Below are 10,000 nucleotides of genomic sequence, written 5' to 3'. Positions count from 1 at the left end.
CATAAGGTAGCAACCTGATCCTGACCAACAACGTAAACACATCAGCTTCAATAATCCCCACACAGGCTCATTTTACAGCAATAGCAGTTACCATATCTACAGAAAGAAATGCACTACATGCACACTATCCATGCAGTATAAATGCACACTGACTGCACTGCATAAATGCACACTGACTGCACTGCATAAATGCACACTGACTGCACTGCATAAATGCACACTGACTGCACAGTATAAATGCACACTGACTGCACTGCATAAATGCACACTGACTGCACAGTGTAAATGCACACTGACTACACTGACTGCACAGTATAAATGCACACTGACTACGCAGTATAAATGCACATTGACTGCGCAGTATAAATGCACACTGACTACACTGACTGCACAGTATAAATGCACACTGACTGCACAGTATAAATGCACACTGACTGCACAGTATAAATGCACCCTGACTACACAGTATAAACGCACACTGACTGCGCAGTATAAATGCACACTGACTGCACTGTATAAATGTACACTGACTACACTGACTGTGCAGTATAAATGCACACTGACTGCGCAGTATAAATGCACACACTACACTGACTGCGCAGTATAAACGCACACAGGCAGCTGCAGAATGAAATGTGAATAGAATTAACTACACAGACAATAACCATCAAAAATAAGAAATGACAGCACAGCAGAGCTCATTAACTGTGTAAATATGAGCAGGTCCTGCGGTCAGAGCAGGAGCTGCACGTGACGTTAGCACGCAGGTACGCGCCGCGCTTACTGTCGTTGCTATAGAAGGTGTCCATCATGGTTTCGTTGCCGCTGTCGGGCAGGGTTCCGTCCCGCCTCCCGTTGAGGGGTGCGCTGAGGGGGGGGGCGGGCTCCTTGGCCCGGGGGGCGCTCCTCTTGCTCTTGCGGGTGCTGATGCGGATCACCCCGTGCACCAGCCGGCACTCGGCCTCCTGCTCCTCCAGGTTGTAGTCCTGGGCGATGCAGTAGATCAGGTCGCTGATCTCGTTGGTCTTGCGCGAGAAGGACGAGTCGGAGGTGCACTTGGCCAGCTGGTCGATCTGGTGCAGCTTGTACAGCTCCAGCAGCTTCTTGGTGATGAGCGAGTCGATGTCGGTGCCGCTGTCGCTCAGGTCGTCCAGGAAGTCCAGCTCCTCGCGGGAGTACACGCTGGTGACGCTGGTGTTGCTGACGGGCCGCTGGCTCTCCCCCCCCGCCCGGGCCCCGGGGGGGCGGCTGCGCCGGGGGGGTCCCACGGCCGCGTAGTCCACCTTCTTGCCGCCGATGCGCAAGTCGCCGTAGCGGAAGCTGTCGGAGGGGAGCAGCTTGAGCGGCTGCGCCGGCCGGGGCTCCTGCCGCACGGCGCCCGTCGTCATGGCCACGCCGTTGGGGGGGCAGTCCTGGGGGTCGGGCGGGGCAGGGTCGTCGGTGGAGGTCTCGCGGTTTGGGGAGGAGAGGCAGGGTTCGCGGGACCCGTACAGGCCGCAGGTCACGATGCAGCAGAAGAGCGCGCGACACCCCCCCCACCCCGGGGGGGTGCAGGGGCCGCACGTGCGCACGGCCGGGGCCGAGTCTGCCGACCCCGGAATGAACCCCAGCGTCTCCGAGTCCCGCCCGTTAGCGCTGCGGGGGTGCGGCTTGCGCCCCTGCGCCATGTCCGTCAGGCGGGACGGCTCCAGGCACGGTTCCCGTGACGACTCCTGACTGGCACTGCTGTCCCGGGACTGTGCCCGGCTGCGACGCTGCCCCTCACCCGCCGCCCGGCCCGTCTGCCCGCCGTGGGGGCGGGGCTTCTGCACACTCCCTGCACTGTTGCCAGGCATGGCTCACCAGGTCCACCACCTGCACAAAACACACAACACACAACTACAGCAAAACTACAGCAATAGACACAACACACAACTACAGCAAAACTACACAACTACAGCAAAACTACAGCAAAACACACAACACGCTCAACACTACAGCAAAACTACAGCAAAACACACAACTACAGCAATACACACAACACTACAACAAAACTATGTAACGCACACAGTGTCCTTACACACAATCAACACCCTGCAGTATCGTATTCAATATTTAATCATAAATACATTCCACAGACCACAACACACTCTTAAAAATATATTTTAATCTCTGAATGCAGTAAGTTGTATATTTGCTCATATGTGAATCCATAATTAAAACAGTTAAAATATTTCATTTTAATATACATTTATACACACACAGACACACGTGCGCACGCACGCACACATGCACACACGCACACATGCGCACATTACATTACATTACATTACAGGCATTTGGCAGACGCTCTTATCCAGAGCGACGTACAACAAAGTGTATAACCATACCCAGGAACAAGTATGACGAAACCCCTAGAGAGAAGTACCGGTCCAAGTACAGGGAACAACCGCATAGTTCAACTTGGACCCTGATGGTAAACTGATTAACACTAACAACGAGAACGGCAACAACGCAATCTATGGAAAAATAAAAATAAATAAAAATACAAGTAGTCGTTAAGTCAGGCGCATCAACTAAGTCACCTAAGTCACATGCGCACACACGCACTTGCACTCACTACAAATATCTTAAGCTCAGTTCATTTTGTCAGCTCTGAAAGCATCACTGTTGTCAAAGAATAGAATTAATTACATAAAGATTATTATTCCAGCAAAGTAAATTAAGGTAACAGTGATCAAGAAAATAAACCAATGCACCAGTAACAGCATTGAGCATACAGGAATGTAGTTTTCAGCTGAAGTCATTTAATAATAAAAAGTTAGACAGAATAACTGTATAAGATACATGCACTCATGTCACCAGCAGAACATAAAAGCCCTGAAGTGTCTTTGGGTAAGTGAGAGAGAGAGTGTGTGTGTGTGTGTGTGTGTGTGTGTGTGTGCGCACGTGCATGTACGTTTGTACTTTTGGGAAGTAAGTCTTAGAATCAGGAAACCGAAGCATTAACAATGAAGACGTCATGTGATAAGGTGTACCAAGTCACAAAAAACAAAGATGAGTCAAAAGGTATTGCATGATCAATTCCAGGTACAGAATATGAAGCAACGTTCACTTCACCAGTCCGCACGAGAGCCTGACCATGCCCTTCATTTCAGACAGCACATTGCAGTTTCACCAAGTCTTACAGCATCAAACATTCCAGGTCGCAAAGACACATGTTCACATTTCAGATCTAACGAACCCTAACCCTAACACAAACACCTATGTTCACCAGCATGTCTTTGGCCTGTGGGAGGAAACCCACGCAGACACAGGGAGAACATGCAAACTCCACACAGAAAGGCCCCAAGCCGAGATTCAAAACCCACGACCTTCTTGCTGTGAGTGCTACCCACTGCACCACCATGCCGCCCCATCCACCTAACTAACCCTAATCCTAACTCTAACACAAAGACCTACGCTCACCTTTCAGATCTAACTAACCCTAACACAAAGACCTACGCTCACCTTTCAGATCTAACTAACCCGAACACAAAGACCTATGCTCACCTTTCAGATCTAACTAACCCTAATCCTAACCCTAACACAAAGACCTATGTTCACCTTTCAGATCTAACTAACCCGAACACAAAGACCTATGCTCACCTTTCAGATCTAACTAACCCTAATCCTAACCCTAACACAAAGACCTATGTTAACCTTTCAGATCTAACTAACCCTAATCCTAACCCTAACACAAAGACCTACGTTCACCTTTCAGATCTAACTAACCCAAATCCTAACCCTAACACAAAGACCTATGTTCACCTTTCAGATTTAACCAACCCAAATCCTAACCCTAACACAAAGACCTATGTTCACTTTTCAGATCTAACTAACCCTAATCCTAACCCTAACACAAAGACCTACGTTCACCTTTCAGATCTAACTAACCCAAATCCTAACCCTAACACAAACACGTTTACTTCTGTATCTGTTTCTTCCACTGTGTAAAGGGCAAAAATGTTTTGACACAAATGTTTGCCATTTTCAGTGGCTTTGTTACCTGAAAACACATCAGAAACCAGTCTGTTCCAGAGAAGGACAGTCTCACCTGTGGAGGACAGGTGCAGTCTCACCTGCCTGCCATACAAAACCGCAAAGCTTCATGTATCTCAAAAGCAAGAAAATGCACTTCAGGCAAACCCAAAGCAGGCGGTACTGCCCGGTTCTGCCCCCAGAGCCCAGGCATATGTGCAGATTAATTTCACATTTATTCTCGAGCGTAAATGTAAACATGGGTTCATACGGTGCCGCTGCTTCTTTCCTTTCGCCCAGCGGCCTCAGGACGCATGCGGCAGGGGGACGAGCAGGGGGACGAGCAGGGGGACGAGCAGGGGGACGAGCAGGGGGAAGAGCAGGGGGAAGAGCAGGGGGACGAGCAGGGGGACGAGCAGGGGGACGAGCAGGGGGAAGAGCAGGGGGACGAGCAGGGGGAACAGCAGGGGGATGAGCAGGGGGAAGAGCAGGGGGACGAGCAGGGGGAGGAGCAGGGGGACGAGCAGGGGGGAAGAGCTCCAGCTGCTAATTAGATTAAATGCACATTCTGAAGAAAGCCTGAGTTCTGTACATGCATAAAGCCCATGTAGCCATGACGATACTGAGCAAGCTGCTTTAGAGGAACCTGAAATGCATTTTCTTTCTTTGAGCTACAAGCCCCAGAATGCCCGATTCCTGCCACTGGAAAGCTGGCAGGTCATCAGAAACTCTACAGCATCCTTAACCACACACAACACCCGTCCAGGGCAAACTGAAAACACGGACTAAAACTGAAATAAGATTCAGAACCCCTGAAAGAGAGCAGTCCCTTTTACAGAGGACTAGCGTCAGACTCATGAAGCTTAACCTGGCGAGTGCTGAAACACTCAGGGGCCCAATCAGTGACACGGATTCTCCCAGGAGAGCGCACGATTGGTCACTGTGAATTAGAGCAGCGTGGAACTGGCCGCACGGACGCATGCATGCAGACACGTACGCATGTACGCATGGACACACGCACGCACACACGGACACACGCACGTACATACACACACATGCACACACGGACACACAAATGCAGACATGTACACACGCACGTACATACACACACACGCACACAAGCAAAAAACTCAAATAACACAAGGAACTCCCCACATGCAGGAGAAACTCAAACACAAGAAGAACTCGCTACACACAGCCTGAACTGTAAAATATATGCCTTCCTGTCTCTGTTGGCGCTGCTCCATGGGTTGCCTCCATGTGTAAACTGGAAGCCATTTTAGGCGTGTTAGCCAGGCCTTCTTCAATAACAGCAACATCGCAGTGGTCCCAGCAGGACAGGGAAAGCTTACTGTCACCCTAACTCTAAACGTGTCACAGTTAAAGTCCAGCACATGGCCAATCCGCCGCTTCCCCTGGTGCTACAGAAGAATGAATCCCCGATGCAAGAGGGTTCTGGGTCAACAGAGGCAACCTGCAGTGAGCCGCAGCTGAAGTGACAGCGAGCTCCACCTCCATCCAGCTGGGATCCAGCAGGATCCTTCTCACATCACCAGGATCCTTCTCACATCACCAGGATCCTTCTCACATCACCAGCTTTGAGACAGCACGCTCCAGCTCCATCAACTAAGCCAGGCTGGGTTCACTTAGTCATGGAAGAGTGGTGCTGTAACCCTCCTGCAGAGTCACAGCGGGGTAGACAGTGCCATTGCTGTTTCAGGCTGTACTGGACCCCAGCAGCGGCCCAACACCCTGTTATACCGGTGTCCATTTCTGTGCTCAGTGTACTGTATGTAATTATGAATGCAAGTACGGTGATCTACATACAGTAGAGTTTTAGGGTAACAAAGTGACTATATTCCAGGGAAAATGTTTTTTGTCGAGCATAAACGCCTGTTGTATATACATAGGAAGCATCTGCTAGGGGTTCCAGTTTACTCCTGTCGCATGTTCTCCAACCTTCTCTGTCTGCAGCTGTAGTCGACAGCAGCGTTTCGAATTATTAAAAGAATTAAAACTGCGGCGCGTTGTCGGGTCGGTTCATTATGTCCAGTACAGACGAAGCTAGAGACGCCCACATTGTGTTCTGTGTGCCGGTAGCATTTACACCTTAAATCGCACTTTGACAAAGTCATGCGAAATCAGAGTTCAGTATTTAATCATTTTACTAACGCAACTGAAGGTCTGTTTACATGCTATGACAAACTCACTACTCACGGCACACGACGAACTAAAACATGAACGATCGGGGAGGCTCTAACTCAGGCGATATACAGATATGGATAAGTTCACTGACCATATGGATTAAAAAGTACAATCGCGGCACAGTTGTTATGTCTTTTAACACAAACATGAAACAATTGTGTTTTCACAAAATATTTCCTCACGATTCAGAGTGGCTAAACAGGTTGTACGGTAACGCGGCCTATGCCGTCCGTAGCTGCAGATGTCGTTTTTTAATAGGCTAAACAACTGACCGCGCGCGTGCATAACACAGAACGGACAAACAGGATTTCACAATGTGACAGATTCTGTTGGACACAAAGGACACGTATCCCAAACAGAGAACTTATTTGGAGAAGGTAGGCTACCTGAAACGTGCAAAAGGGTGTAGGTTCGTGTTCCTGACCTGCTCCATTTTCGGTCGACCTGTTTTGTTTCACGTGTGTGATAGTTTTGCTGATGTGTACAGTTTGCTTTAAATACACGAAAGTTGATTCAATTAACTTCGGGCTTCAGGTTTGCACTTACCGCATAGGAATAAATAGTCTTGGTCTTCGTCGTTACTTTCTGTTCTCCTTTAGTTCCGGAAGTCAAAACAGAACTCTTCCTTTAGATGTTTAACTTGTTTGACTTGAAATGCGCTGAACTTTCCCCCTCAGTCACGCCCGCGGTGGCCGGTACGTTGCCTTTTCCTGTCCGAAAACTCAGATTAACGAGACGGGAGACACTAAAGGTCCAGTTTGCCGCCAGTTGTGTCGGTAAATTGGGACGAGTGCTGCGCTCCCTTGTCTTTCCGTGTGTTACCTGCGGCTACAGGTAAATCCCGCACCCACCCACAAGTTGGGGATGACGTCATATGTCACTTATTGTGCGCTTGCGAACGTGCAATGTCTATTTGCTTTAAGTGTTTTAAGATGTTTGTTTTTTTTAAACTGACATTTCTGTTAATCACGAGGGAGTTTAATTGCAACTTCATAAGAGTCGGGATCAAATGTAATCTGATCTGTAAGAGTAAATATAAATATAGACTAGGCTCCTCGATCAGAATTGATTTAACACCAAATGTGTATGTACCTATATTTCTTAACTATCTCCACTCGTGCCAAAATGATTTAGCTCGAGGCGGTAGGTGGCTTGTAGACAATTCCCAAGTGTCTTTATAGAAACTGCCACGCGCAGCTTTAGAGGAGTAACCAGGGGCTCGTGCTGGTTTAGTCCATTTGGGGTGAAAGCAGCACGCGGTAGACAAGACTGGTGAAGGCTGGACTGCAAGTCTGTGTGCTTCTCCCCTCTCCACAGCAGCTCGTGGCATCTCTCTGTCCGTTCTCCCCAGTGACCTCCTCTTCATCTCCACCTGTGTGTATCAGCGATACCTGCCCTCGCGTACCGTACTCCGTTACGGATAATTTTATCATCTATCACGAACATTTACCCCTACGGTCTGTGAGATAAATAAAGCAGTGCATGAAGTTATGTATTTTTAAGAACTCGGGCTCAGAATGAAAAATAATTCGTAAAACCATGCAGAGTAAATGCCCTCAATGCGCACCATTGAACCACGACTTGACGCTAGATGGCACCAGTGTTGAATATGAGGTAAATTAGGTATGTACCAATATAAATATACAGTATCAGATAGCCTCCATTAAATCGCGATTGTGCTCCTTGCAGTCCACACTGAGAACGTATACATAACGTAATATAATACATATATTACGTTATGTATACCGATTTATTACTGCCGTCGTCTAACCTATGTCAGGCATCGTATTCTGGAAATGCTAACAATGGTATTTATTAATAGTGACATCTAAGCCAAAATTTAAAATTGCATTAACCGATTGAAGAATAGGTTTTTTGGCATTATTATTATTTTTTTTTTTTTTTCAAATTTTAAGTCAATGTTCTAGAACCCATTTGGTTTCAATTACCAGTGGTGAATGCCACATCAGCATTAGAATGTTCAGTTTTCCATGAAGAACATTTTAATCACATTTGTGATCTTATACGTTATATGTGATTGCTAAAAAAGACTTTAGAATTGTGGGTATATATTAATGACACATTTCGTTTGGTATTTTGAATAAAATGACGAAACAAGACTATCCGGTATGGACTGCCCACTTGCAGTCCTAAATATAGAATTCTCAGAAACATTTTCCGTTACAATAGCAAGATATCGACAATGCGGGAGGCATTTATCAAATACTTCATTTAATTGTATGTACAAAACCCCTGACATTTTAAAGAAGCTATAAATACATGGCATAATTAGTTACCACCATGTCTCGTCATTAATCATACAGCTTCCCGCGTTTGTTCAAATGGAGAAGGTGGTCCCGCGAGAGCAGCCGTAGCGCTGATATCAGCCCCATCATGTTCTGATCGATTTTTATCTCTGACATCAATGAATAGACGGCACATAACTTTCTCCCAGGGAATAAACACAAGACCGAAATACAGGTGATAGGCGGAAAAAAGTTAAACTTGAGAAAATGGTCACAGAAAATTAAAGATTCGGCCATGCAAAACATCAAACCTCTGGTAAAAACATAACATAACACAACATCACATAACACACCCTAACATAACACAATCTAACACAAAGGAACACAACATAACATAGCACAAGACAAAACTAGAGAACCTGACATGACACGACACGACACAAAGTAACATAACATGAGGAGAATAGGCCATTCAGCCCAACAATGCTCACCATTTTCCTAACTAAATTAGTGCTCTGATTACCTACATACTAGATAGTATCTAACACTGTATCAAGCCTGGTCTTGAAAATCCCCTGGTCTTGAAAAAGAGTTTCTGCCTCTACTGCATGACCTGGCAGGATATTCCACACATTGAAAAACAAAAATTCTTCATGTCTGTACAAAATTTACTTTTTGCTAATTTCCATTTATGTCCCCTCGAACTACTAACATAACCAACCTGACTAATCACTTTGTTGATCCCCTTTAAGAATTTAAAAGCCTCAATCAAGACTTCACAGAAGTCTAAAAGCACCCTCTTCTCCGTTTAAGTTTGCAGTAGTGGGGTGGGAGACCTCGTTCTTATCGATACACCATGTGTGATGTTCGGGTTTTGTGGGCTTTCCCCAAAAGATGCACAGCATTAACCTTCCCGTGTGTGACAGACTGAAGAACGTTGTGCACTAATGACACTTTTTTAGGCCCGAATGACTGACAAGAGAAAACACAGCACAAATAACTCCAACCTTAGTCGCAGGTCATTTACCAAAAGGTCTTGTTAATTGTATTATACTGTTTTCTGTTAGATTACTGCGGGCGATGCGATAATTTGAGTCGCTGTGTTCAGAACGCGCTACGTAATCAAAAGGGCTAATTTCCTTCTCCAAAGGCACTGGCACAGTTATAATGAAACGGATGTGATCATGCTTACAGTTTCACTACTGAACTCTGAGACATGATATCAAGGGCAGGTGTGCAGGGTGTTTCACCAGATCCCGTATGAAATCAGCTCATGAGGCTGGTTTAGGCCATCTCTTGGTAATAACTCAGGTTTTGACGCAATTAGAGCAGGGGGTTATTTTGGAGCTGTCCTCCAGCGTCAGGGAGGGGCTTGGCTGGTGCGTGTGCGGGCCCCTGCAGGGCATGGGCTCTGGTTTGGGGTGTGTCCTTATTAATGTAATTAATGAAGCCCCTGCAGACACTCTGTCCTTTACGCTGCAGGGAAGCAGCCCTTCCTCCTGCTGCATTCTTATGGTTTTTATTGTGTTGCTTTTCATTATTCTAATTGC

At 46.7% G+C, this 10,000-nt stretch overlaps 1 protein-coding gene and 1 long non-coding RNA gene across 3 annotated transcripts in view; one reads left to right on the top strand and one right to left on the bottom strand.

Annotated features, from left to right (window-relative positions):
* The window catches only part of kdf1a (keratinocyte differentiation factor 1a), a 9,934-nt gene extending 2,845 nt beyond the window's left edge, over positions 1 to 7,089 (bottom strand). The window contains exons 1-2 of one of the 2 annotated variants that reach the window (XM_035406347.1): positions 6,751 to 7,089; positions 785 to 1,854 (exon numbers count right to left, since the gene is read on the bottom strand). In XM_035406347.1, the coding sequence (XP_035262238.1) occupies positions 785 to 1,835 (1,051 nt within the window). In that variant the 5' untranslated portion in view covers positions 1,836 to 1,854; positions 6,751 to 7,089. Of the gene's footprint in view, positions 1 to 784; positions 1,855 to 6,590; positions 6,664 to 6,750 lie in introns of those variants that run through there. The other variant, XM_035406357.1, reaches the window with a different exon arrangement.
* LOC118221371 overlaps positions 6,312 to 10,000 on the top strand; it is a 13,678-nt gene continuing 9,989 nt past the window's right edge. The window contains exon 1 of the long non-coding RNA XR_004764095.1: positions 6,312 to 6,581. This is a non-coding gene — a long non-coding RNA (uncharacterized LOC118221371). The remainder of the gene's footprint in view (positions 6,582 to 10,000) is intronic.

This window comes from Anguilla anguilla, chromosome 1 (assembly GCF_013347855.1).
Source record: "Anguilla anguilla isolate fAngAng1 chromosome 1, fAngAng1.pri, whole genome shotgun sequence".
Lineage (NCBI taxonomy): Eukaryota > Metazoa > Chordata > Actinopteri > Anguilliformes > Anguillidae > Anguilla > Anguilla anguilla.
The sequence above is the reverse complement of the archived record's forward strand: the minus strand, read 5'-3'. Positions and strand labels throughout refer to the sequence as shown.